The sequence below is a fragment of the Sus scrofa genome, chromosome 9 (assembly GCF_000003025.6).
Source record: "Sus scrofa isolate TJ Tabasco breed Duroc chromosome 9, Sscrofa11.1, whole genome shotgun sequence".
In the NCBI taxonomy this organism is placed as follows: Eukaryota; Metazoa; Chordata; class Mammalia; order Artiodactyla; family Suidae; genus Sus; species Sus scrofa.
This window is the reverse complement of record NC_010451.4, coordinates 45,939,276-45,967,167: the sequence shown is the minus strand read 5'-3', so window position 1 is coordinate 45,967,167 and position 27,892 is coordinate 45,939,276. Positions and strand designations below refer to the sequence as shown.

The following is a 27,892-nucleotide window of genomic DNA, read 5'->3' as shown; positions in this document are numbered from 1 at the left end:
GGCTCCACTTACATGAAGTACCTAGAATAGGCAAATTCATAGACACAAAACTAGAATCATGTTTTCCAGGATCCATGGAAAAAAAGGGATTAAGAAGTCATTGCTTAATGTTTTTTGCTTTTTCATTTTTGGCCGCCCTGAAACATGTGGAGTTCCCAGGCCAGGGGTCAGATCCGAATCACAGTCATGAGGCAGCAGCCGGGATGGAACCTGAAACTCAGCAATCCCAAGATGCCACCCATTTCATTGTGCCACAGTGGGAACTTCTGCTCAATGGTTTAAAGTATGTTTGGGGGAGTTCCTGTCGTGGCGCAGTGGTTAACGAATCCGACTAGGAACCATGAGGTTGTGGGTTCGATCCCTGCCCTTGCTCAGTGGGTTAAGGATCTGGTGTTGCCGTGAGCTGTGGTGTAGGTAGCAGACGCGGCTCGGATCCCGAGTTGCTGTGGCTCTGGCGTAGGCTGGCAGCTACAGCTCCGATTAGACCCCTAGCCTGGGAACCCCCATATGCCGAGGGAGCGGCCCAAGAAATGCAAAAAAAAAAAAGACAAAAAAATAAATAAATAAAGTATGTTTGGGATGATAAAAACAAAAAGGGTTGGAAATAAATAATGGCGACAGTTGCAACATTGTGAATGTAATGTAAATTGAACTGTGCGCTTAAAAATGGTTGAAATGGCTAATTTTACGTTATATTAACCACAAGAAAAAACATTTTAAAAAGGAAGGAAGGAAACATAAAGCATCAGTAGGGAAGGGTGGCAGGAAGGAGGTGGGCAGACAGAGCAGATGCCCGCTCCAGTGGGGGCAGAGCACTGGCTGCAAAAGCACAGGGCCTGGCCCACCCCCTCGTGTGCAGACACTGAGCAGGCACCCAACAGACAGCCTGGACAGCAAGCCTGAGTCACACAGGAAAGGTCACACGGTCACCACACACCGATGACCAAGGCTGACACAGGCACCTTCTCCCACCCACCTCCTGGGCTGGTTCAGCCTGAATCACTGACCCTGGATCATCACTACAGCCTCCTGATGTGCCCTGCCCCACCTCTGCCCCAAACCCGCCTTCCCTCAGGCCCAGGGGCTGAGCTTTCTGAAGCAAATTGAATCCTGCTGCCTCAGCTCACAGCGTCTCTGGGGTTCCTTCACTGGAAGCTGCTGCCTCCCTGGTTATTGACAAAGGTTACTGGCAAAGGCTACTGGCAGTTCGGTGCCAACACGTCCCTCTGGCCTTGCCTCATGTCCCTCCCCTGCACCAGCCCCAAGCGCTATCTGGTCAGGCTGATACTGGAATGGCGCTGTTGACACTGGAATAGTCTTTAGCACATTCCCTCGGTGAACTCCTACGTCATCTTCAAAACCCTTTGCAAATGTCATCGCTATGGTGGGTCTTCCTCAGACAGGATGCTTGTGCCCTCCTAAACCCCCCAAAATTTCTTATAGATAAATTGCAGGGGTCCTTGAGTTTCTCACTACACCTGGAACAGAACCTTGAGCCATTCTGTTCGAAATGCTGAAGGAAAAGATAACCCACTGAGGTGGTGGTCTCAGGTCCATCCAAGCAACTGGCACCTGGGTCACAGATATGTGGCCTAATTTCGTCCCATTCCCCCGCCCCCACCTTGACCGTGAGGGAAGGGCCTGAGAAGAGGCACCAGCTGCGGCTGAGAAACAGCAGAGAAGGAAAAGAACAAAGCTGGGGGCGTGGGTGGCTTCTGCGAGCTGAGTGGAGTGGCAAGCTTGCAGGAGTGGCAAAAGCGGGCTGTGTGCGGAGTGGGCACACATCCCCTCCGGTGGCCACGCCTCAGTCCTGGACTTTGGCTGTCCTGGGTAGGCAGGCGGGCCAGGCTGCGCCCCAGCAAGCAGGAGGTGCCTGGCTTCCTCATTTGGCTGCAGCCACAGCCACTGCCACCATGCAGAGGAGGACCTGGGGGCTGCACCTGCTGCTTCTGCTGGGGCTGGGGCTGGGGTCCTGGGAGGCCCTGCCCCCACCCTGTGAGAGGTAGGAATGGAGAAGGCTGGGGATGGGGCGGGAAGGCTGGCTCTGGAAGGTTGGGGTGAGAATTCAAGTGCTACGGGGTCAGCCCTGCAGAGCGGAAGAAGGGAAAGAAATTAGGTTTCCTTGTGTGGCAGGCTCTGGTCCCAGCCCTGCACCTCCCACGGTGGGAAACGAGGGAGCAGCCTGAGGCCGGCCTGGGCACCGTCCTGGAGCCTGCTGCACAAGGAGGCCTGAACCTTCTCTCCCTCTGGCCCTCCTCCCAGCTGCTCTTTGAACTGTGCAGGCCTGTTCTCAGGATTGTTCTAGGAAACTTCCTACTCCATTTCCCCAGCCTGGATGTGAGAGGGGGTGTAAGGGCCTGAAAAGAGTTCGTGGGTTTAACTTCTGATGTCTGTGACCAAGGGCAAATCAAACCTCTTGCTAGAGCCATAGTTTCCATCTCAAAATAATAGAGATAAGAGACCCTGTCCTGCCTCCTGGACTCACAGGGCCCCACCCACTCCTCATTCAACAGGGATTTATTGAGCTCTCACTGTGCCCCTAGGGCTGCAGCAGTGAACAGGAGCAAGGAGGCCCGTGCACGCAGGGTTATTGTTACATAACAAGTAAGAAAACTAATAATAGAGGTTCAACGGTGATAGAAGTACAATTAAAAGGAAAATGAAATTCAAGAGCCGCTGATGGGGTGAGCAGAGGGTGTTTGGGACAGGATGGGGCGGGAAGGGGATGATCAGGCTGAACTGTAGAAGGAAACCTCTGAGTGCAGATCTGAGAGAAGATGGGCCAGACATGGAAGCTGCGGGGCAGAGGCTCTGAGGTTGCTGGTCAAAGATCAGGAAGAAGGTCTGTGCGGTTGGGGCAGGAGCGGAAAAATCTTGGGGGAGAGGGGAGCTCCAGGGAAGAGGGGCCCGGGGCTGGATCTGGCGTTGCCGTGAGCTGTGGTGCAGGTCACAGAAGAGCCCAGATTCTGCGTTGCTGTAGCTGTGGCTGTGGCCGAGATTGACCCCTAGCCTGGGAGTTTCCACATGCCACAGTGTGGCCCTAAAAAGCAGGAAAAAAAGAAAAAGAAGAAGAAGAAGTAAAAGAGAAGGAGGGGAAGAGAAAGGGGGAGGAGAGGAAGGAAGGAAGGGAGGAAAGAAAGGGAAAGAAAGAAGGAAGGAGGGAGGAAGAAAGAAGGAAAGAAAGAAAGAGAGGAAGAAAAAGAAAAAACTGGAATGTTTAAACAAGCTTTATGTCAAGCGGTTGTTCCTCCTTCAACCAAATGTTTTACGGGAATGACCATCATGACTGATGGGGAACACTTACCCTGCCTGTCACTGCAAAGCAAAACCTGCTCACGCCCGAACACCGCCACAGTCAAGAACGCAAGGGTTGATGTGACTAGGATGAAAGTTTGGGTGAAAAGTGGTGTGTTTGAACACTTCTTCTTCTTCTTCTTCTTCTTTTTTTTTGTCTTTTTAGGGCCAAATCCATGGCATATGGAGTTTCCCAGGCTACAGGTCCAATCAGAGCTACAGCTGCCGGCCTATGCCACAGCCACAGAAACACCAGATCCAAGACGCGTCTGCGACCTACACTACAGCTCACAGCAACAGCAGATCCTTAACCCACTGAGCAAGGCCAGGGATCAAACCCGCAGCCTCATGGTTCCTAGTCAGATTCGTTTCCGCTGTGCCACGATGGGAACACTTGTGTTTGAACAGTTCTAATGTGAAGGGATTGCATCTATTTTCCCTGAATGTATTACAGGGACGGATACTATGCCTGACTGGGGAACGTTTCCATTCTCTAGTAGTAAAAAACAGAGAGTGTGTCAATCCATACATCAAGCAACATTAGTTGGATGTTCCAAGTGGGAAAAATAAGATCAGCTGAGTCCACACAGGGTGTAGCCTTCTGGGGAGCATAGCCTGGGACTTCCAGCAAAAACCTTTGGGTGCCACCCAGCACGATTGCTGAGACTTTGGACTAAATCATTTCCATTTGAGAGGCAACTGCTAGCTTGCTATCAGATATTAATTGAAGCTGCCCCTATGGTTGAAGGTCGTAAGATAATCCTGACACCCGAAATGCCCATAATATCTTGATGATACTGGAGAAATGCTTTAAGAGGGAGGACAGTGCCCGAAAGAGTTCCACAATAAAATGGAAATGTTTTATGCAGGAAATGGTTTATCCATGAACATGCAACTGGGAGAATGCAGTTTCTTGGTGTATTCAAGAGCAGGTAGAGTCTTTTCCCCCAGGACTAACGTTGGAATCACCTGAGGAGCTGCCGAATTCTATTGCCACTTGGGCAGTGCCCTATATACAGCTCTTGATTGAGCAACAAAGAGCTGCTTGGTTTATGGGTGGCAGTTCCTAGCTGAACATGCAACATACTGTTGGGAAGATTGCCACTCTCATCAAAGGAGATCAAACCAAATCATCTTGGTGGGCTGAACTGCAGACTGTTTGCCACTGCATGTGGGTTTTTGCCTATTCTTGGTCAATAGTCAATGGTCTGGCCATATGTGGGCAGAAGGACAATGGAAAATCCATCTATGAAAACAGTGCTCTTTTGCGGCATGATCCTATGGAAATCACTATGGGAATTTGAATAACGCATTCAAGTAGAACACACTGATGCCCATAAGAACCCTCTTCCTATATTGAAAGGTAACTGGAGCCAGCAAGTGAGTTATCTCCGTGTGTTCGCATGAGGTAGCCTCTTGGGTTCGTAACCTGATTGACGTTGGGAGGCTGCAGCAGCGCAGAGATGGGCTGAATCTAGCTATATTCCACTTGCACTCTCTAGCAGAAAATGTCAATAAGAACTCCTCTATCTGCCAGCAAGAGACACAGACTACAGATGGCTGTGGTGCAGATTCCCTGGGGGAAAGGACAGGCACATAGCTGGCAAGCTGATGACTGATGCTGGAAGACCCAGGAGGTTACAAATGGGTCCTGATAAAAACAGGCACTTACTCTGGACTGGGTTTTGCATACCAAGTGGTAAATGCTCAAAATACTGTAAAAAGGACCAGAACAGAATATATGGCATCAATCTGGACAACTGCATGAACATCTCCTCAGACCAAGGAACGTACTTTCATCCTTGGAGCAATGGTTTAATAGAGAGTTGCAAAGGTTGGTTGTCTAAATCAGAGGAGATATAGGTACAAAGTTCTGGCTTAAATACCTTCATGAAAGTGTGATCACACTCAACATGAGGGAGATCAAGGGAATGTCCCAACTAGATGGATTCAACTGGTTTTTGTAGGGGAAGCTAGGGAAGAGGGGGTGGAGAGGATGTTGGGTTCCATTACAATTCCCCCCATGGGAAGTAGACAATGGGTCAACTATACTTTTTCTTTCTTCCCCACATCACTTAAATTTTCTTTTTTCTACCTGAAAGAAACAGTGTTCCCAGGACCAAGACTGCAGCTAGAAGTGTGAGAAGCAGGAGTGATTCCTAAGCAAGAAAATGTAACTATATCTTTAAACCATTATGTCAGAATTCCTAATGACCTGATGGGATGGTTGCCTTCATCCCATCTGGCTCAATTGGGATTGTTAGTGATGCATCTGTATTTAGCCCTAACTCATGCCTAGTGATGGGAACAGCCCCTCTCATCCTGTACCTATGTAACACTAATCCATACGAATGGGAGGGAGTGGCTGCCAGGAGGCATCTGCCAAACCAGTACTGCTGCCTGCAATCCAGACCAACCCAGTAGCCAAATCTAACATTCTTTCCAAAACTGGAAAATTCTGAATATAAATGGAGAGAAGGACAAGTAGTCCTGAGGTAAAGGAATAAATGAAGAGATTAGTAACAAGTGCAGTGAAGGAAACTATTACATTAACACTTTAAAAAGACTTAGAGGAGTTCCCGTCATGGCGCAGTGGTTAACGAATCCGACTAGGAACCATGAGGTTGCGGGTTCGGTCCCTGCCCTTGCTCAGTGGGTTAACGATCCGGCGTTGCCGTGAGCTGTGGTGTAGGTTGCAGACGCGGCTCGGATCCCACGTTGCTGTGGCTCTGGCGTAGGCCGGTGGCTACAGCTCCGATTGGACCCCTAGCCTGGGAACCTCCATATGCCGCGGGAGCGGCCCAAGAAATAGCAACAACAACAACAAAAAAAAAAAAAGACAAAAAAAAAATAAAAAGACTTACAGCAAAAATGATAGTGCCTCTTAGCTCAGTTATACCAGATCCCTGAAAGGGTGAAACTATGTATTGCTGAGACCATTCCTACTTTGGAATCCGACAAGATCGAATGTAAGTCTGCAAAACTGGGTATCCTCGCCCTGGGAGACATTTTGGGTATGTGATCTGATGATGGACTAGACTAATTATTACTGATTGTATGGAACTCTAATGATGTGCCAACATCTTTTGACTTGTATTTTTAGGTTATATCTATCATAGTGTGACGTGATAAACACGGGCATTAATGGTTAGATTATAGTATTAATGGTCAAATTGGGAAATTGAGCTAAAAGCCTTCTATCCCTACCCTATACTAGCTATGTTGGGTATATTTGTGTTGATACTATTTCTTTTTCTGCTATATAAATGCTACATCAAAAGTAGATACTCAAACAGGTATGGCTGCTTTGCTGTAAGGAGCCCATGGCCAAAGAGCAGGGGTGGGGGGCTTATTGTGTAACAAAGAATTTGTCTGTCCTTGACTTGGTTTCCTGGGACATAACCTCTGAGCTTTCGGAATTTGCAAAGTGCTAGGAAGGATACTGAGGGTGGGCTCTGATAGTCTGTCAATGGGATGACTTGTGGTGAACCCCTAGATGGGTCATGCCCCATAGTACATGCCAATGAGATGGCTCAGGGTGATAGAAAGACTAAGCGAGGGTTGGGGCTCTGGACCTACATGATATCAGCTCAACCTTCAGGGAGGAGAGGGGAGTGGGAGAATGAGCTCAATCACATGGCCAATGCTTCAATCAATCAAACCTATGTAATGATACCCCAATAAAAATTCTGGACACCAAAGATCAGTGGAACCCCCTATTTGGTGGACCCTTTGATGTGCCAGGAGGGTGATTCATCCTGATTCCACAGGGAGAGGATACAGAAGCTCTGTGTTCAGGACCCTCCCAGACCTCGCTCTATATGTCTTGTAGAAATGAACTGAGTGAGGCAGTTTTATTACAGCCTTGCCCCTTACACCTGTGGAGCCCACCCTAGCTCCAGGTGGTCAGCATCAGAACTGAATTCAGTTCGCCACCCCTCTGGCTCTTGACATAGGCTCTTTTACCAGCAAAACCATCATATCTGTCTGAGCATCTGCATTTAGTACAGCAATTATATAGTAGATATGACAATATGGAAGTTCCCATTGTGGCTCAGTGGGGTTTGAACCCAGCTAGTATCCATGAGGATGGGGGTTCACTCCCTGGCCTCACTCAGTGGGTTAAGGACCCAGTGTTGCTGTGAGCTGTGGTATAGGTTTCAGAAGTGGCTCGGATCTGGTATTGCCGTGGCTGTGGTGTAGGCCAGTAGCTATAGCTCCAATTTGACCCCTAGCCTGGGAATCTCCATATGCCACAGATGCGGCCCTAAAATTAAAAAAAAAGGCCCCCACACACAAATTATATAGTAGATATGACAATAGTATGACTATGGCTGACATTGAGAGGAGCCAGTGCTAACTACAGATAGACTTAAAAGTAACAACTAACCTGGCCTATAGAGCTTTTACACACATTTTCACATTTTTGTAGTGATTTGGTTAATTCACTTCCCTCCTTGATCTGCTGCTATTTGTATCTTACGATAAACTTGTGCAGAACTACTTAGCCTAGAAATTAGCTAAATCTAGTTCTTCCTCAAGCTGGTCATTTCCTACTGGTTTTACCTTCTGCAGAAGCCTAACTCAATCTCCCAATATACTTAATCAGCAATATCAGTATTATCATATGGCTTAGTTACACCATGTAGTTGAATCGTACCAACAATATCCGTGTTACACCATAGCCTAGTATGATTGTAGTATAATTCAATTTCATTACAGAACAAATCTGTAAGAAATAGAGGTATTTTTCTATGCCTTCCCCGTGGAATCAAACCTTTCACATACACTATATACTATTATGGATAGGCATCACTGTAAATGGCCATGATTTGTAAATGTTGTTTGTTATTTCTGGGTCCCAGGTCAGTTGGAGGCAAATCCAGTCACCCTGTCTCAGTTCACATTCTGGTCTGAGACTGGTTTCCATCGTGTGCTGTAGGAGAGCAGGGCCCACCTCCTTCCTATGAGGGACACGGTTCCTATCCTTGCTAATTATACTATAGATTACCTCTTCTTCTGATCTATTCTTGGAGCAAGGGGAGTCATAGTACATCAATGTAAAATACAAGAGTCTCAGAGAACTTTGCAAGGTTTGCAGGGCCATAAGATTCCCACGGGGTGCCCCTTAGGCTTCTAGCTAGCATGGTGGGCCATGGCCCTATGGCTACTTTGGCCTCAGTCAGCCAGTCATTTCCCATTGATATTACATTCTGAAGAGGCTTTAACTCGGTCTCCTAATTTAGTTAATTAAAACAGTCGAGAGGCCTTATGGGTGAGGATATGAGCCTTTTCCCAGGGCTGGGCCCTAGCATGACTCAGCATTATTTGCTCTCTTGGCCTGAACCACCTCACTAAAGCCTCCTCATCTTTCCAAGGCTGATTCCCATCCTTTGCTTTCCTCCTGGAAGAGATCTCCTTCTAATCTGCTTATTCTAATTAATAAATATCTTTCCTCTGAATGCCCCTCCCCATTAAAAGCAAATCCAGTTTGCTCCCCAATGTGGGGCACTTACCTTCCCCATAGCCCTTTCCTGTCTCATTATCTGATCCACCATGCATGCGTCGCCATTGTGTATTAAAGGCAAGAGTAGTGGGTCCCCCATGCTAGGGCTAGTTAAGTGGTAGTCACACCTAGATGTAATTTGAGTTTGCCATTAGGCCTCCCGTAGTGGTCCTCATTTCAGGATGAGGCTATTCCCCAGAAGAAGCTGGATGTACCACGTGATGCCTATTGCTTTAATCCCATAAGAAACCCCTTCTTTCTATTATGTTTAATAGCTTTCTGTCCACAAAAGCAAGGGTGATCTGCCTTTGTGCACACAGCGCATTATGACATGTTGGGGGTGCCATTGCTATATCTTGTCCATTAAGACGAGGGACCTTTCTAAGCATTAGATTATCAAGGTTTTTGGTTCCACAGCCATTAGTCCGCCAGAAGTAGTAAACCACACAGCCCAGAGACTACAGAGTAGTTCCCAGAAATTCCTTCCCAAATGACATCCTTCATGGTAGGTATGACCTGGAAACTTAGCGTCAGAAGACCCTGGCACATTCTAGAGTTCCCTCAGTTGTCAGTAACTAGTCCAGCTCAGCATCGTATCCCAAGACCAAGATGTCCCCCAGGGCGACACCACCCAGGTGTGCAGGCTTCCATTCAACTTTGCCAGGTTCCAAAGGCGGTGGGCGTGGCAAACACCTGGTGTCACCATTGCAGGCACCTGGCCTACCTGTGCTAAAGACAATATTAACCTCTATCTCTGAGCCTCCCTGCAGGCACCAGGGAAAGGTAGGATGTCCCGTTTTCACTTTGTTCCCTTTTGTGCAGCCCTTTACCCTGAACTACCATTTCTCCTTCTCACCATTTGTCTCCATTTGATTGATACTAAACCTTTCCACCTTTAGAACAGACGTTAGGTTTGGCCACTATACCAATCTTTCAAGAGCCTCCCTCCCCACCCCTCCCATTCACATAGGGGGCTATTCCTACCCCTGGGCAGTCCAGCTGCATTCACTGACAGCCCCTATCTAGCCAGGGTGGGTGTAGGCACAACCCTCCCCAAAAGGCCCTTGAGAATCCTATCACAAAAAATTAAATAATAGGTAGAAGAGTTTCTTGCTTAAGGATCATTTCTGTTTCTGGTACCGACGTTGCAGTCCTGGGACCACTGTTTTGGCAGGAAGAGGAAGCTGAGATGAGGTAGCAGAGATCTGTACCATACCACCAGCAACCTCGCACACCCCGTCTCCCCAGATCCCCCAGAGAAGCAGAGGAATCTATCCAGGGGGGACCTTCTTGGGCCCCATCATGCTGGATTGAGCACACACTTTGAAGGTGTGTAAGCCAGCCCTCAGGGCTTTCTCTCTTCCCATTTTGTTTGCTTTTTAGGGCCGCACTCGCGGCATATGGAGGTTCCCAGGTTAGGGGTCCAATCAAAGCTACAGCTGCCAGCCTATGCCAGAACCACAGCAACACCAGATCCAAGCTGCCTCTGTGACTTACACCACAGCTCATGGCAATGCAGGATCCTTAACTCACTAAGCAAGGCCAGGGATTGAACCTGCAACCTCATGGTTCCTAGTTAGATTCATTTCCGCTGTGCCACGATGGGAACTCTGCTCTCTCTCTCCCCATTTTAGACCACAAATGTTTCAACTGCTTGTTCCAATTCTCCATCGAGCACTGCTCTGAGGAGCTACACACACAACACCCATTTGTTGTGATGTGTCTTCGCCTGGCATTGGAGCTATGGACTGTCCACCTGGCAGAGTGTCTTCTATCACCATATAGTATTTTATAGTATTTTAAGGATTTTAATCTACAACCAGGTGTGCAAAGCTACCTTCATGTGCCCTTTAAGTTCTCACAGTGATTTCCTTGGGGTTATGCCCCACACGGGCTTCCCTTTAAGAGTACAGCTTTCACTGCCCATCTGCCAGGCCACTCGCCATGGGAAAAACCCAGACCCAGGGGCTTTCGTCATTCAATTCTTCCACCACTGCAGGGAAACAGCTCACAATTCAGCCCACCAAGCTGGCTTGTTCTTACCTTTTTTTTTTTTTTTTTTTTTTTTTTGTCTTTTCTAGAGCCGCTCCCAAGGCACATGGAGGTTCCCAGGCTAGGGGTCGAATCGGAGCTGTAGCCACCAGCCTACGCCAGAGCCACAGCAACTTGGGATCTGAGCCGCGTCTGCAACCTACACCACAGCTCACGGCAACGCCAGATCCTTAACCCACTGAGCAAGGCCAGGGATGGAACCCGCGACCTCATGGTTCCTAGTCAGATTCATTAACCACTGAGCCACAACGCGAACTCCTGTTCTTACCTTTTTTAAACATTTCCATCAGGCAGCAGAGTGCAGTGGCCTTCCAAACAAGATACTGTCTGTCCACTTTGGAAGCACCTTCAGTAAACCCAGCGGCTTTTTGTTGGTCAATAGGAAACTATTCACAGGGCACCTGCTGGGGGCTCATCAGCTGCTTCCCAAGTCAGCCCTGCAGGAAAAGCAGCCACCTGCCCCTAAACACAATGAGCACCTTTGTGCATTCCTCAACTACCACGTCCTTGCATAAACCACCCTCATTTCATTAAGGAATGTGCAGGGCCCTACCTTCTGTATCAGAGTGTTTCTCTGACATAACCCATCACGGTGGTTTCAAGAATACTTTATGTCCTTCAGTCATAGAGGTGGTTTCACATGGAAATTTTCTGGTCCAAAATCTGAGCCATTGCCACTGGGTCCAACTCACAGGGTTTTGCCACAAGCCCTTGCGGTTGGGTCCACACAGAGCCACTGTGCAGAGAACCGACCCATCCCATCTAACATGTCACAGATTAAGTGCCAAGCTCCTCTGGTCCACCAGGTTTTCTCTCCTGTTTCAAATTAACAAGGGGGGTGGGGCCAGGCAGTTGTTTAGGTCCTTTATTGCACAAGGACCCTCTTTGTTCTCTCAGCCCTGGAGGTCACCACAAACCTCTACTACACGTGCACATGCACACGCGTGCACACGCACAGCACACACACAGCCCTCATCCCCTCCAGCGAACATGCCCCAGACTCTTGTTTTCTTCTCCCCTGATGGGGGTGACCCTCCCCTCCCCAAATGTCTCTGCAGCCAGATTTACTGCCACGGGGAGCTCCTGCGCCAGGTTCAGATGGCCAGGCTCTACCAGGATGATAAGCAATTTGTGGATATGCCATTGTCCGTAGCTCCAGGTGAGACACCTGGGGGCCCCACCTTCTCCTGAACCTTCCACCAAAAGGTAGCGGGTAAGACCAGGCAGAGAGGGGCCTCTGATCAGGGAGGGGACCCCTGAGGTCCTGCTGACCCCTCCCTGCTGCCTATTCCCCAGACCAGGTACTACAGCGCTTCAGCGAGCTGGCCCAGGCCCACAACTTCAGCATCCCCCAGCAGGAGCTGCAGGATTTCATCCGAGAACACTTCCAGGCTGTGGGGCAGGAGCTGCAGCCCTGGACCCCCGAGGACTGGAAAGACAGGTACAGCCCTGGACATGGGCACAGCAGAGGGCCCTTCACCCAGCGCTGCCTCCCTGAAACCTGTGGTCCCGGCGCTCTTCCAGCCCCCAGTTTCTGCAGAAGATCTTGGACCCCAAGCTGCGAGCCTGGGCAGGGCAGCTGCACCAGCTGTGGAAGAAGCTGGGAAAGAAGGTATCAGGGCCCTGGGCCTGGCCAGGGGAGATGGGGTGGGAGGGGAGCCCATTTGGGGCCTTCACTGCGCCTACAGCAGAGATTGGGACACATTTTCCGAAAATACAACCCCCACCTCGAGGGTCCTTGAACAGAAACTCTAGAAGGAATTTCAGAGGGAGCAGGGCAGCATCTACTTCTAACTCCTCCCCTCCTCCCTGGAGCCCCCCCTGTCCTCCCCCAGGCAAACCTAGCCTGTCCTCCACCCCCAGGCTGCCCGGCCCGGCCCTTTACACCACGTGGCTGACTGTGTTCACTCCCTCACTCCCCTGCTGGCTGGGTTCCCTCTTCCACGAGCTCCTCGGGCCAGGCCTCTGCCACTGCCGATCGGGGTCCATCCCTGGGCTCAGCACAGTCTGGTACACACTTTCTCTCCTTCCTCCGAGGCTCAGAGAGGGCAGCGGCTTACCCAAGGCTATACAGCACCCGACCTCTGGCCTGGCCCCCAGGGCCCTGGCACCAGCTGGCATGGAGCAGTGCTCCAGGCTCCTGGGCCAGCCTGGGCCACATCCTCACCCAGCCCCTCACCCAGTGGGAACGATCTCAAGCCCCTTGATTCCCCTTCAAATCACGGACAGGCTGACCTGCTCCCCACTAAACCCACCTCACTGGCATAGAACTGGGAGGGGATGAAGCGAGAACACACCTGATGTGGACACAGCCACCCCCCTCGGGGCCTGCCTGCTCTCCCTCAGCCCATTCACCACATCTGCCTCACTGGGGAAAGGTGCTGGGGCTCAGCCACACCCCGGCCAGATATCCTGGGGCCCTGATCCTCTGGGTCTGGCCTCGTGGTGGCAGCAGAGACGCGGGGGCACAGGGAGCCAGGAAAATGGTCCCCCAGCTGGGTCCTAATAATGGCCACTGCGGGGTGAGCACCTGGGGTGTCAGGCTGGGCGGTGGTGGCTCCTGCACACCTTCGTGCTCTTGCTGGGGCTCCAGAGGCCAGCCGGGGACACGAGCAGACCACGCTCCCCACGGCCCTGGCCTTGACCGAGGCCACATGGCAGAGCTGCCCCAGAGCCAGAACCCAAGCCCGGCTGCCTGGCTCCAAAGCCCACAGCTGCCAGGGCCTCCCCCGCGGCCTCCTCCCGCCTCCCCTCCACTTGGCCCTGGGCTCCCCGCACCCTTTCTCTTGACTCCAGGTGAAGCCAGAGGTCCTCAGCCACCCAGAGCGGTTCTCTCTCATCTACTCGGGTCACCCGTTCATCGTGCCAGGAGGACGCTTTGTCGAGTTCTATTACTGGTGAGCGGCCAAGAGCTGCGGGGGTCGGGGGGCTGGGGCCAGCGGGGCGTCCCAGGCGGGGTGGGGGATCCTGAGCTGTCCTTCCCCCAGGGACTCCTACTGGGTGATGGAGGGTCTGCTCCTGTCCGAGATGCCAGGGACGGTGAAGGGCATGCTGCAGAACTTCCTGGACCTGGTGCAGACGTAAGAGGCCCGGGCATCTCAGCCGGGGTGCAGGAGGGGCAGGGCCCTGGGCTTGGGCCGGGATCTGCCTGGGCTCGGGGCGGGGGGTGGTTGCAGTGGGGGCAGGGGTGTCAGCGGCCCCGTTCTCGGCAGGTACGGACATGTCCCCAACGGAGCCCGCGTGTACTACCTGCAGCGGAGCCAGCCCCCGCTCCTGAGCCTCATGATGGAGCGCTACGTGACTCAGGCCAATGACACCGCCTTCCTCCGGTGGCCACCCCGCCCCCTGCTGCCCTCTCCCCCCTTCCTGAGGCTCCCTGGGGCGGGGCGGGGCGGGGGCTGAGCTGGTGCCTGGCTCCACCCCAGGGACAACCTGGAGACCCTGGCCTTGGAGTTGGACTTTTGGACCAAGAACAGGAGCATCTCTGTGAGCTCTGGGGGAAAGAGCTACGTCCTGAACCGCTATCATGTCCCCTATGGGGGACCCAGGTGAGGCCGTGCCTGGCCAGCCCTTCAGTCTCTTGTGTATTCTCTCTGGTTTGAGTGACCGGACTCCCCTGTTGGGAGGGTGGGTAACTCCGGCTCACCTCTCAGATGGTGATCTGAGAGCCCTGGGCAGTCCAGGACAGTGGGCCCCTGGGGAAGCTGGGCCAGCATGACTCGGCCCCCAGCCCAGGCACAGAGGGCCTAGAGCCTCCCAGTACCAGGCCCTACTCCCCTCCTGCCAGGCCAGAGTCATACAGCAAAGACGCAGAGCTGGCAGCCACCTTGTCTGAAGGTGAGCAGTAGGAGGGCAATGGGTCTGCATGGGCCTGGGTGTCTGCAGTTGCACCAGGCCCCGGGCTCCTGTCTGCTGCTGCCTTGTCCTCACAGGGGACCACGAGGCTCTGTGGGCTGAGCTCAAGGCAGGGGCCGAGTCTGGCTGGGACTTCTCTTCACGCTGGTTCGTGGGAGGCCCGAACCCTGATTCGCTCAGCAGCATCCGAACCAGCAAACTGGTGCCGGTTGATCTCAATGCCTTCCTGTGCCAGGCAGAGGAGCTGATGAGCAACTTCTACTCCAGACTGGGTGCGCACTGCCCGCGGGACCCTGCTAGTCCTGCTTAGGTCCCTGCCTCAGCCTCGGCAGCAGAGCTGGAAGTAGGCCGGTGGGGGAAGGGCCTCCAGTTCCCCTGGCCTCACCCTCACCCCCAGAGCAGCCACACCCCTCCCTTCCTTACTGAGAGGACACCCTACTGCACACATCCAAACCCCCTCCATTCCCTCTCCCCAGACAGCTGCCCTTTAACCCCTCAGAGCCAGGGGAATCCACACAGGATCTGTTCCCGAGAGGACAGACCCAGGAACAGACCTGTGCAGGTCCTGGGAGCTATTCAGGGCCATTTGCTCAAGGAATTCCAGCTGCTAGAGGCCTGAAATGTGCTGGGCTCCCCTCCACACAGGCATGTCCCCATGGTGCTCAGGACCCCTCAGCCCTGGGGGAGGACAACAGCATGAGGCTTAACTAGACTCCTGGAGGCAGGGGGTCCAAGGGCCAGGGGCCCTGGCCCTCAGCCTAAAGGCAGTGCTGCCCCAGGCAATGACTCCCAAGCTGAGAAGTACAGAAATTTGCGAGCACAGCGCATGGCCGCCATGAAGGACATCCTGTGGGATGAGGAGAAAGGTGCCTGGTTTGACTATGACCTTGAGAACGGAAAGAAGAACCTTGAGTTTTACCCATCCAACCTCGCTCCGCTCTGGGCTGGCTGCTTCTCTGACCCAGGCGACGTGGACAAGGCTCTGAAATACCTGGAGGTGAGGGGGCAGCTAGGCAGGTGGCTACACTGGAGGCAGGACCACCAGCTCTATCCCTGACTTTGTCCCGTGACCTCTGGCAAGTGGCAGCCACTCCCTCCTCTGCCCTGGGTCTTACCCTGCGGGTCCCACTGCAGCCACCAGGGGGCGGCTGCGAGCCAAGAAGAGAAGGCCCAGGAAAGGAACATCTGGCTTCAGCAGGGCCCAGCCTCGCTCCCGGCTCCCTGTCCAGTCCCCCCACCTACACAGTAAGGTCTGCAACCTTCTAGGACAGCCAGATCCTCACCTACCACTACGGAATCCCGACCTCTCTCCGGAAGACAGGCCAGCAGTGGGACTTCCCCAACGCCTGGGCCCCCCTGCAGGACCTGGTCATCAGAGGTAGGGAGGCAGGGATGGGGCACCACCCAGGGCCTCAGCCCCAAGGGAGTGGAGGGCCGGCCTCCCTGGGACTGCGGAGCTCTGAGCCAAGGATGCAGGGCCCTTTCTCTGGCTCCTCTGCTCTCTCAGCCGCTCCTTCAGCAAACGTGACACCCACCCCACCTGTCAGGGGACTCGGCCCCCCTCTCTCCCTCCAAACCTGGGCTCTGGAGTAAGAGCGGCTTGGCCCCAGGCTCCAGGAGGGAGGTGTGAGGGCTGGGCCTCATTCCCGCTCCCCCTGTCATGGGGGCTCTGCCTGGGCTGGGGTCTAGGTCTGGCCAAGTCTCCTTCAGCCAGAGCCCAGGAAGTGGCTTTCCAGCTGGCCCAGAATTGGATCCGCACCAACTTTGATGTCTACTCCAGGAGGTCAGCCATGTACGAGAAGGTGAGCTGGCCCTGAGCCCAGGCCCTCCAGGCCCTCTCCCCTCCCCATGGTGACATGGGGGGAACTGTCAGGCTTTGCAAAGCCCAGGCCCAGCACAGCCGGGACCGTGGCGACGCCTGGTGGCCATCCTTGGGTGCTGCAGGGGTCAGAGCTGCTGGCCAGAGCAGCTTCTCCCTAAGGGGCTCCCATTTCTTGCTCCCTAGAGGCCTGGGGTTGGGGGAGTTGGGTAGCCCCTGACCTGAGCCTGTCCTCCTGTCCCCAGTATGACATCAGCAACGGTGGACAGCCGGGTGGTGGAGGGGAGTATGAAGTTCAGGTGAGTGGCCCATATCCTACAGGGCCATTTGGGGCTCTGCTTCCCCACAACTGACCATGACTCCCCTCTCTGGGCTTCATTTTCTTTTGTGGATGTGGGTTCTAGGGAGGATGATCCTTGGTGGTGATCCCTGTACCCCTGGGGCTAGGTGAGGCCAGAGCCTCACATGGGGATCCCATGCCCCATAAAAGGACTAGGGGGCCTTTCCCAGAGATCTTGCCACTGACCTTGCCTCTTTCCAGGAGGGGTTTGGCTGGACCAATGGAGTGGTCCTGATGCTCCTGGACCGCTATGGTGACCGGCTGAGCTCAGGGACCCAGACAGTTTTCCTGGAGCCCCACTGTCTCACCGCTGCCCTTCTGCTTGGCCTCATGCTCAGCCTCCTGCCACAGTGACGGGCCTTCTCATCTGGCTCCAGCTCCTGCCAATTAAACCTCGGCATGAGTCCCTACCTTCTCCTGCCTCTGGATCCTTTATCCCTGGAGAGCCTGCCTTCCGCCCCAGCCCAGCCCTCAGTTATATTGGAGTAGGAGCCAGGCAGGGACCTGGAGGTCATGGTGGGGGAGTTAACATGGTGGGGGAGTTCCCGTCATGGCGCAGTGGTTAACGAATCCGACTAGGAACCACAAGGTTGCGGGTTCGATTCCTGGCCTTGCTCAGTGGGTTAAGGATCCGGCGTTGCCGTGAGCTGTGGTGTAGGTCGCAGATGTGGCTCAGATCTGGCGTTGCTGTGGCTCTAGCATAGGCCAGTGGCTACAGCTCTGATTAGATCCCTAGCCTGGGAACTGCCATATGCCACGGGAGCGGCCCTAGAAAAGGCAAAAAAAGACACACACAAAAAGTGGGAATCCTGCTTTGTGGGAACAACCTAGCAGCCTACACCACATACCCCAGCCCCATGCCCCCCATAACATGGCCTCCCAAACACATAGTCCAAATGCTTTATTGTTCTGCTGAGATGCTTACAAATACTGAAAAACACCCAGCCTGGACCCAGCAACCATGGCCCAGGACCAGGAAGAGGGACAGGGAGGTGGGCTTAGTGTTAAGGCGCTAAGGGCTGAGCCCAGACAGCTGGAGGCCTGGTCCTCTGCTCTCCGTTTCATCCCTCTTCTGAGGCCACAGGAAGGGCAACCAGATCTCAAGGCCCCCTCTGCTGCTTCCTCTCCTGCTCAGGGCTTCCCTCAGGGAGCATCTGAGCAACCCTCTGCCCATCAGAAGCTCAGCCCCATAACAAACCCCGAGGACAGCCCTTCCAGCTTCCTCTCTCAGCCAGTGGCTCCTCCTCTGGTCTCTAGTTCCCGGCTTCGTCCCTTCTGGCTCTAAGCAAGGCACGAGTGGAAGGGAGAGGGTTGGACTGGAGGCCGGCAGGCTACATATCAGGGCCTGGAGACACAGGCTTGGGGGGGAGAAGGTGTTCAGTCCCGTCCCCCCAGGTGGAGATGCCCAAGGACCTGGGCTGGAGAGATAATGGCACGTACCCTCAGCCGGGCCCACAGTTGAAGCAGCAGGCTGAGCCACAGAGCCACGGCAATTAGTATGTAACCATGGCAATGAAGCAGTCACTACGGTGACCATGGTGCTGGGTCTGCAAAAAGGGGAGAGGCTGGGACCTGAAGGATGACACCCGTGGTCTCTGGCCCTTGGCAAAGTAATCAACATGGGTCAACAACGGGCTAGAGCAGGGTTTGAGAAGAACACCGCCTGAGCTGTTACCCCACTCTGGATGTGGCTCTCTCAGCCCCCAAGGCCCCTGCAGAGGGGGCTGAGGCAAGAGGGGATCTTTGGCAGATTCTGGTACTATAAGTTGTCCTTAACAAAAGAGAACACAGGCTGGGGAGCGCAGGTGCCAGGTCAGGGCAGAGGGGCCCCCCTGTGACAGCTCCTTGCCTGTCTGGGCCCGGGGCAGGACCCTGAAGGGTTATTGCGAGTTCTGGGCTCCAGGAGGCAACAAGGCCCCCTCCCCAACTTTTATCTCCTGGCTGGTTCTTTAGAGGGCCAGAGCTCAGAAACTCACAGGAAGAGCTCCTTACAGAATGTTCCAGAGTCTCTTCTGGCACAAAAGCCCCAGTATGCTCTGCCCTTCAGGGCCTCTGGCAGCATTCCTGTGAGGCCCAAGGCCCAGGGTGCCACTCTGGCTCCAGGGGCGAGCAGAGCGCAGGCAGTTGGCAGGGTCCTGGGGCCCGCCCAAGGGGCCAGAGGCCCATTCCGTCAGTTCATGAACTGAGTGTAGCCCTCAGCCCCGGTGACGATGACGTCCATCCAGATGCGCATGGCCTCCGCGGATGGGGCCACCATGTAGTACAGCCGGTCGTGGGTCTTCACACAGAAGGTGAGGGCTGGGTTCGGGCTCTGCCGAGGGGGAGAGGAAGGTCTAAGCCGCGGCCCACCCCCGAGGCCCAGGAGCACCTGCCTGGAGCTTGGAGCCGAGTCCTAACTAGGCCTGGAGCCCAGTCCCCACCATCAAGTGGGCCCCAAGCTGAGATGCTCCCCTGGGCAGTCCTTGGGCCCTGGCAGGGCCAGACCCCGCCAGATGGGGGCAATGTTCCCTGGCATCCCCAGGCACAAAAGGGAATATCAAAAGAATCAGACTTGGAGTTCCCACTGTGGCAAAAGGGGATCGGCGGCATCTTGGGAACGCAGGGATGCAGGTTCGATCCCTGGCCAGGCACAGTGGGTTAAGGATCTGGTGTTGCCACACCTGTGGCTTAAGTTGAAACTGAGGCTCACATCCGATCCCTGGATCCCTGGCCTGGGAACTCCGTGTACCTCAGGGGTGGCCAAAAAATGAAAAAACAAACAAACAAAAAAAGAATCAGACTCAGGAGTTCCTGTTGTGGCTCAGCGGTAACAAACCCAACTTGTATTCATGAGGATGAGGGTTCAATTCCTGGCCTCATTCAGTGGGATAAAGCATCCGGTGTTGCCGTGAGCTGTGCTGCAGGTCACAGGCATCGCTCAGATCCCGCATTGCTGTGGCTGTGGCCTAGGCCTATAGCTGTAGCTCCAATTCAAACCCTAGCCTGCCCTTCCATACGCTGCAGGTGCAGCCCTAAAAGACCAAAAAAAAAAAGAATTACTCAAAGAGCTGTTCCAGCAAGGGCCAGAGGCTCTTCTCAGCAAAAGAGGAACAGATGGGGAAAGCTGGGATGCTGGGCTCCAGGGCCCCAGAGGAGCAGAGATGAGGGCTGGAGCGGGCGTCTGAGGCTTGGCGGGAGAGAGGCCGACTTGCATGAAGGCAGCCGGCCGCAGCCTCAAACCTCTCCTGTTGATCAATCCTCTGCACCAAGTCTAATCTCTGAGGCCCCCCACTCCCTTCTGCATCCCTTCTGCGCTGCGCCAGAGACCTCCTGCCGCCATCCTAGGAGAGGGAGGCAAGCAAGCCCACTGGAACCCACAGGGGCTTCCTGCTCTGCAACCCACCTGGCTCCTCCCTCAGGCCCGGGGGGAAGGGGCTTAGGGGAGAGTCAAGGGTCAGGGGTGAGAGGGCATAGGAGGCGTTAATGTGCGGTAGTTCTAGTTACAGGTACGTGGGGAGGGGTACCTCAGTCACCAGAGTGAAGCTGAAAAACCTCTTCTGGGAAAGGGAGAGGGAGAGAGGAAGAGAATGTTTACAAAGGGCACAAGGAACGGGTCTGAGGCCAGAAAAGAGCGGGCTGGGCCCACCCCTTCCCCTTCCCCTTCCCCTTCCCCGGGCTGCCCCTCTGGCCCTCACCTTGGCTGCACTGCGCAGGTGGTCATAGTACACTTCCTCGATGGCCTGGAAATAGATGACCCCCTTCAGCTTCGTCTCATGCTTGTCTGCAAAGGAATAAGGGCCGGGCTGAGGAGGCCTGTCACACTTCCGGTCAGGCGCCATGGACCTGGAGCGTCCCCATCCAGGAAACAGGGTGATTCCCAGGCCTCCACAGCAGAGCCCAGCAGGGAGCCCCAAGGACCGAGTTGGTGCTCAGCTTCCCTCAGAATGACAGAGGCTGCGAATCAGAACTCCACCCAGACACCACTTCCCACTTATCGCAATGGCAAGAATATACCCAAAATACACAGCATACTTTTGGCAAGTCTGTGGGGAAATAGGTAGAATGATAAACCCGAGAGGTGGGAGTATAGTTGGTATTTATGAACGATTTGGCCATATCCTCCAAAGTTAGAAAGGCATTTGCCCTTTGAGCCAATGTTTACACTGATGAAAATTCATCTTACAATGTACAAAATAACAAATTTACAAGATAAGTCACCCCAGCAGTATTTACAGTCACAAAAGACTGGAAACAACCCACGTATCCAGCAAGTGGCGATGGCTAAGTAAATTAGACTGCACCACTCGGCAGAACACACACAGTGCTTGAACAGAATGACAGAGAAATATCTGATGCAGATTCAGAAGTAAATCTATAAAATACATCCAGATTTAAATATCTAGATAGACCTATGTCTGAGACAGAACTCTAAGTTACATTAGCAGAACAACAAAGATTGTATCGTGTGCTACTTTCTGTGTGAGAAACAGGTTAAGAATATATGTTTGCATTTGTTTATATTCCCTAAAGAGACTCTAGAAGGATACACAAGAGATTAACAAAAGAAGTTATCTCTAGTGAGACAGGGCATAATTCTCAATTTAAACCTTTTTCTGTGTTTGAAGTTCTTAGCATGTGAATGCATTTATCTGCTCAACACCAACACTCAAAAATAGGAGCATAAGGCATCAGGAGGGAAGGGTGGCAGGAAGGAGGTGGGCAGACAGAGCAGATGCCCGCTCCAGTGGGGGCAGAGCACTGGCAGCAAAAGCACAGGGCCTGGCCCACCCCCTCGTGTGCAGACACTGAGCAGGCACCCAACAGACAGCCTGGACAGCAAGCCTGAGTCACACAGAAAAGGTCACACGGTCACCACACGCCGATGACCAAGGCTGACACAGGCACCTTCTCCCACCCACCTCCTGGGCTGGTTCAGCCTGAATCACTGACCCTGGATCATCACTACAGCCTCCTGGTGTGCCCTGCCCCACCTCTGCCCCAAACCCGCCTTCCCTCAGGCCCAGGGGCTGAGCTTTCTGAAGCAAATTGAATCCTGCTGCCTCAGCTCACAGCGTCTCTGGGGTTCCTTCACTGGAAGCTGCTGCCTCCCTGGTTATTGACAAAGGTTACTGGCAAAGGCTACTGGCAGTTCGGTGCCAACACGTCCCTCTGGCCTTGCCTCATGTCCCTCCCCTGCACCAGCCCCACGTGCTATCTGGCCAGGCTGAGCTTCTCACGGTCGCTTAACAGCCCACTCTGCCAACACTGGAATGGTCTCCAGCCCAATCCCTTGGCAAACTCCTACGTCATTTCCAAAACCCTTTGCAAATGTCACCACTAGTGCACAGCTGTGTCTCCTATGCTTTCACAATACATGTTCCTCTGTACAGAACTTATTCTGCTGAATCTGAATGCTCTTTTATCTGTTCACAGGTCTAGCTCCTCCAACACGGACTGCGTGCCTAGCAAAAGGGAAGTGTTCAGTCAATGTTGAATAAATGAGTCAGAGGCACTGGGATCCAAAGAAAAGTAAGAGACCTTTCTCTCTCTCTCTCTCTTTTTTTTTTTTCTTTTCTTTTTTGTCTACACCTGAGGCATATGGAAGTTTCCAGACCATGGAATGAATCTAAGCTAAGACTGCAACCTGTGTCACAGCTGGGGCAATGCTGGATCCTTACCTCACTGCGCCCGGCTAGGGATCAAACCTGCACTGCTAGAGACAATGCCAGATCCTTAACCCACTGTACCACAGTAGGAACTCAGAGACCCTTCTCTTAGGAACCCACAACCTAGCAGGGAAGAAAGCACAGGCACACAGCCCTTCATCAGCTGTCTGACTTGGGCATGGTTAGGATTCCAAGAGAACACCTGCAGGTCGCAGGTGGTCCTGAATATGAAGGGACAAAACACACTCCAAGGGCTCAGCACCGTGTCTGGCACAACACATGTGGCATCTGTCATGACATCAATATGCCCCAGGGCTGATGTCACATGGCAGATGGAGCCTGTGTAACACAGGAGTTATACCTGAGGGCAGGAATCGTTTCCAGTGAGCTGGGGCCAGGAAAGGCTTCCCAGAGGTGGATTCTGATCTGGACCCTGCAGGATGGAGGGGTTTCACGGGGTAGGTGGGAAGACAGTGCAGGCAAGGGCAGGGAGAATGGACGAGCTGAGGAGCAGGCAAGGCACAGCCAGGGTCCTGACCCAGCCACAGGCCCATCTCCCTTGGACACTTCCTCCTCGGGACAGCGACCCAGCCCCATCCCGGCCCCTGGCCCGGCCATCCCTGAAGCCTCCATTGTCTCCCATCTCTTCCTTTCCTGGAAATAGTAACACATTCCTGCCTCTCTGTTTCCTTACCACCCACCTACCCTCGACCTTGTGCAATCTGGCTCCCACCCTAGTACGCAGTGGAGACGATTCTCTCATCAAGCTCCAATCCCTGAATCAAACAGCCTTTGGGTCCACATTACTCGTCGCCTTTCTGCAGCACCCAGCATGATTGTGACGGCCCCCGCTTGCACACATCTACTCCTTTGGTTAGCTTCCTTCTCAGTTTCTGCCCCGCCCTCCCCTTCCCCTGACCAGGTCTCCTTTTGTTTCATAGACATTAAGGAAGGTCGCATATGCCAAGTGCCAGCCCAGCACCTACATGTGGCTTCCTGCCTCTTGTCCTTGGCTGGTGCCTCCTTTTCCTCCTTCCCCACCAGGGAGGGCCTGCCCCAGGGTGCAGCTCTGTCTCTCCCTGAGTTGCCCAAGTTCAGTCTTAGCCCTGCTGCTTGGCCGCTGAGACCCCTTGGGCAAGTTTCCTAACATCTCTGAGCCTAATTTTCCTCATCTGTAAAATGGGTGTAAAAATAGTGCTTCCCTCACAAGGTTATTATGAAAATAAACGAGACAATGCATGTAGAGGGTAGAGCCCTGCAGCTGGTTCATCCAAGGGTCCAGTATGATCTGCTGTCGTCATTGTCATCATTATTATACCAACAGCTTCGGCTTGCACTCTGCCTCCAACCCTGACCTTTCTCTCTCTCTAACTCTTTTTTTTTTTTTTGGCCCCCACCCACAGCCAAAAGTTCCCAGGCTAGGGGTCAAATGGGACATGCAGCTGCTGGCCTACACCACAGCCACATGCCAGATCTAAGCCTCGTCTGTGAACTACACCACAGCTCACAGCAACGCCGGATCCTTAACCCACCAAGCAGGGCCAGGGATCAAACCCACATCCTCATGGATACTACTTGGGTTGCTACCACTGAGTCACAATGGGAACTCCACCCTGACCTGTCTCTTACTTAGATACCCCAGGGGCTCTTCAACTCAACAGGCCTAAAATGGAGTTCTTCTCCCCCAGCCTGTTCCTCTCAATCCTGACAAAGTCTCTTTCCAGCCCAGGTGGAAACATGGGAACACATGTGCCTTGGCCTCCCCACACCAAGGGCCCAGATAGTTAGGGAGGGCTTCTTGGAAGGGATGGCACTTGGTTGGAGACCAGGTCAGGGGCAAGTAGGGTGCTCCAGGCCTGCACAACTCCAGCACCAAACACTCTGGCCCTTTCCTTCCAGGCTCTGAGCAAGATCGCTCTTCCTGGATTTGTGGTTGGCTGGGGCTGGGTGACTGGCTGAACAGTCCCACTGGTGAGTTGGGGACAGACTCCAGCAGTGGCATTTAACGCCACTGAAAAACCAATCAGGCTTCTCTTTATCCTCGGCCACCACAACCAGCAATGTTCCAGAAAGACATGCTCTGAAGCAAAAAGAAAGCTGACGAGGAACACAGGCCCCACCAACCCACAGTGTACATGGACACCTATCGGGAGTAAGAAGGAAAAGTTTGGTTTTGAGCCACTGGGATTTTAGGGTGGGTTGATTCCTCAGCAGAGCCTAGCCTATCCTGACCTGCACACACATAGCAGCTCACGCTCCCAGCAAGAACTGTCCAAAGGGAGTTCCAGGGATGGGAACTAAGTTGGAGCCCAGGTGGAGAGAGCTGAGGGAGCTCTCCCCAGGGGGCCTGTCCCCAGGGCTGTCCTGAGCGTCCCTGGGCACTGCTCAGCAGCTTGCCTTGGGGTCTTCACAGGAACTCACCCAAGGGGAATCCATAGGACCCCAGGCACCCACAGCATCTGGGTGTCCCCTACAGCATCTCCAATATTCTTGTCCAGTATCTGCCTCCCTGACAACAGGCTCCAAGGGAGAGAGCTGTGGCCACTTTGCTTATTACCAGCACCCAGAACAGTGCCTGGAACTTATTAGCTGCTCAGTAATACTGCTGAATAAACGAATGAATGAACGAACAAATGGAGGGGAACCAGGTACACCCTGTACATTTTCAGAGAGAGGGGATCAAGCCCAAGCCCCTGGCCCCCACTTGGAAGCCTGGCCTCCTTCCAGAAGACCCAACATCCTGGGTGACAGAGTCCCAGGTTCCCTGTGGAAACTTACCCACATAATAGGAGAGGGTGCGCTTGAGCCGATCGAAGACAAACCAGCGCTTCTTCCATGATTTAATCTTGCCGCCCATCTTGACCAAGTAGCCACGGCAGACCTGGTAGGAAGTGAAAGTGAGGAAGGACCCAAATGCACAGCCCCCAAAACTTTCTTCCCTCCCTTTTCTTTTCTTTCTTTTTTCTTTTTCTTTTTTTCTTTTTTTGCTTTTGAGAGCCACACCTCCAGCATATGGAAGTTCCCAGGCTAGGGGTGAAATTGGAACTACAGCTGCCAGCCTGCACCACAGCCAGGGCAATGCCAGATCCAAGCCGTCTGTGACCTACACCTATAGCTCACGGCAACTCTGGATCCTTAACCCACTGAGCGAGGCCAGGGATTGAACCCGCAGCCTCCTGGATACTCGTCAGATTCATTTCCACTGTGCCACAACGGGAACTCTGCCCTAAACTTTTCTTCCCTGAGCGGCGATGTCAGCGCCATCTCCTGTGCCTATAGTCATGGGGGGGGCTGTCCCCAACATCTCTTGCGGCCAGCACACCTGGTCCTGGGACAGAGACCTCAGGGGTTAGGGCAGGAACTGAGGCCACTATTCAAAGGACTCAGGAGGTGCCCCTGCCAGGGGGGCCCCACCCCCTGCCCCTGCCCCTGTACCTTGCTGCTGAGCACCACGTGCAGGCACGTATCCACACCGTGGCCTGACGACTCAATGTGGGTCTTCAGGTCAAAGTCCTCCTTCCTGATTGGCAGGTAGCGGGTCAGGGGTCGTGCCTGGGAGCAGAGGGAGGGTCAATAGAGGCTCCTCTCTTCCCCACCATTCCCTTGTCCAGACCTCTTGGCTTGGGTCCCGAAGCCCCCCCCACCGCAGCCTGCCATCACCCCCTCCCCGCCCCCGCAGCTGACACCCCGGTTTCTTGGGGCTTCGGTAAAAGGGCCTGGCCGGCCTGTGCTGACTCCACCGAGGCCTGGGTAAACTGCGAATGGTTCTACGCCTCAGTCTCCCCACCTAAGATCCAAAAATGTGGGCCTTGTCTTGTCCTTGCCCCTCCTCACCCTCCCGCACAGAATGGAACAAAGCAGACAACCAGAGAGGAACACGCTCTTGGAAAAAAAGTCCGATAAGAAGCCTGGGCTCTGACTTCCCGTGGGGTCTTGTTTGGGTCACGACACCTCTCTGGGCCTCTGTCTTCTCCTACATAAACGAGCACTCTGAACTAGAGGATCTCTGCGGTCTGGTCTATCTCAAGATTTCTGATACTAAACTCGAATTGTCAGTCCACTGCAATTTTTTCCTACTCTTCCTTTCTAAGAAAAAACATTAGCATGACATGAGAAGAAAACATCACAAATTATTTAAAGAAAAAAAGAAAACGCTCAACTTCCCAGAGGGGCCCCAAAGATGAGCTGACTCCACCCACCTCCCCAAAGCTGGTGGGACCTGAAGCCACGCCTGAGCCCCAGGGCAGAGAGCTAGAGAGGGTCCCCCAGTGACCACTGACAGAGACAGGAAAGAGGAACTAGGCATCTGACAAAGATTCTAAGCACAGAGGTAAAACTCAGAGTATTTCTTTTATTTCTAAATTCCCAAAGCAATCTAAGCAACCTACCCCGTAGAATTTACATTGCTGCATCAGTAGAAAATCAGGGGGCTGTGATTGCCGGTCACTGCTGTGTGGAGCCCACCCTGGGGAGGCCTAAGGAGACCCCATAGGAAAGGGTGGCCTGTGAGTCTCACGGGCTCTCCCAGGGGCCCAGGATCTGGGACCAGAGACACAGGTAGATTTCCCTACACAACCTAATTTCTCTCTACCTTCAACTGCTCTGCTCAAGTCTCCTGTATAAGGAAAAAGCCCAGGCTGAGTTTTTGTGTAAGGATGGATTCTGGTCCCTAGGAGAAATTGGTACAATTCTCTTCTGGAGACCTAAACTGAAAGTCAGAGTGAGGCCAGCTGCTGGAGGTGGAGCTGCAGCCAAAAGGTCTGGTGGAACAGGGCCAGGACAGCCACGAAGCCCAGGCTCGGGGCAGGGAAGCAGAAAGGAGGGGCAGGGCAGACTCATGAGACAGAGGTGAGGCCCTCGACAGAGGCCAAGGGAGCCCCCCTGATTCTCGACTCAGCTCCCACCTCTAGAGGGCCTGTCCAGACCCTCTTCTCTGACCCCAGTGTCTACAAGGTGTCCAGCCCCGTCCTCACAACTCACCCACTCCCAATACACACATACACACACTGGCTTGAGCAAGCCCTGGTGGGTCCCTCTTCCTTGGGGCCAAACAAATCCTAGGCAGAGCTCTGCTCGTGCAACCCCTTCTGGGCAGAACAGGCTTGATGGCCCAGCAGGGGTGCCCTGGGATAACCAACCCCTGCACAGCTCCACTACCCACTCACCTGTGAAAACTGTTTCTCCCGCATCTTGACCTCCTTCTCCACCAGCTGCTGCCTCCGGGCACTCTCGCTCTGCAGCCTCCGTTCCACCTGCTCCCGCCGCCTCCGCTCCTCCTCCAGAGCCTGCCGCCTCAGCTCCATCTCCCGCTCCTGCCCCCAAAGGCAGGACTCAGTGCCCATAGCCTCCCTCTTCTCCCCCGACCCCCTCCATCCCTCCTC

At 53.7% G+C, this 27,892-nt stretch overlaps 2 protein-coding genes across 21 annotated transcripts in view; one reads left to right on the top strand and one right to left on the bottom strand.

Annotated features, from left to right (window-relative positions):
- TREH (trehalase) lies at positions 1,796-17,277 on the top strand. Its single transcript, XM_021062945.1, has 15 exons — positions 1,796-2,002; positions 11,911-12,011; positions 12,149-12,293; positions 12,377-12,464; positions 13,649-13,749; positions 13,840-13,932; positions 14,065-14,181; positions 14,278-14,400; positions 14,640-14,689; positions 14,785-14,979; positions 15,487-15,704; positions 15,974-16,085; positions 16,397-16,509; positions 16,772-16,825; positions 17,068-17,277. The coding sequence occupies exons 1-15, from the start codon at positions 1,914-1,916 to the stop codon at positions 17,218-17,220; spliced, it is 1,752 nt and encodes a 583-aa protein (XP_020918604.1). The 5' UTR covers positions 1,796-1,913; the 3' UTR covers positions 17,221-17,277.
- PHLDB1 (pleckstrin homology like domain family B member 1) overlaps positions 17,753-27,892 on the bottom strand; it is a 47,317-nt gene continuing 37,177 nt past the window's right edge. For 13 of the 20 annotated variants that reach the window (XM_021062931.1, XM_021062926.1, XM_021062925.1 and 10 more), the window contains 6 exons: positions 27,677-27,823; positions 25,947-26,063; positions 25,290-25,392; positions 20,541-20,626; positions 20,370-20,402; positions 17,753-19,177 (listed from right to left, as the gene is read on the bottom strand). In XM_021062931.1, the coding sequence (XP_020918590.1) occupies positions 19,037-19,177; positions 20,370-20,402; positions 20,541-20,626; positions 25,290-25,392; positions 25,947-26,063; positions 27,677-27,823 (627 nt within the window). In that variant the 3' untranslated portion in view covers positions 17,753-19,036. The remainder of the gene's footprint in view (positions 19,178-20,369; positions 20,403-20,540; positions 20,627-25,289; positions 25,393-25,946; positions 26,064-27,676; positions 27,824-27,892) is intronic. The other 7 variants (XM_021062928.1, XM_021062927.1, XM_021062934.1 and 4 more) reach the window with 1 other exon arrangement.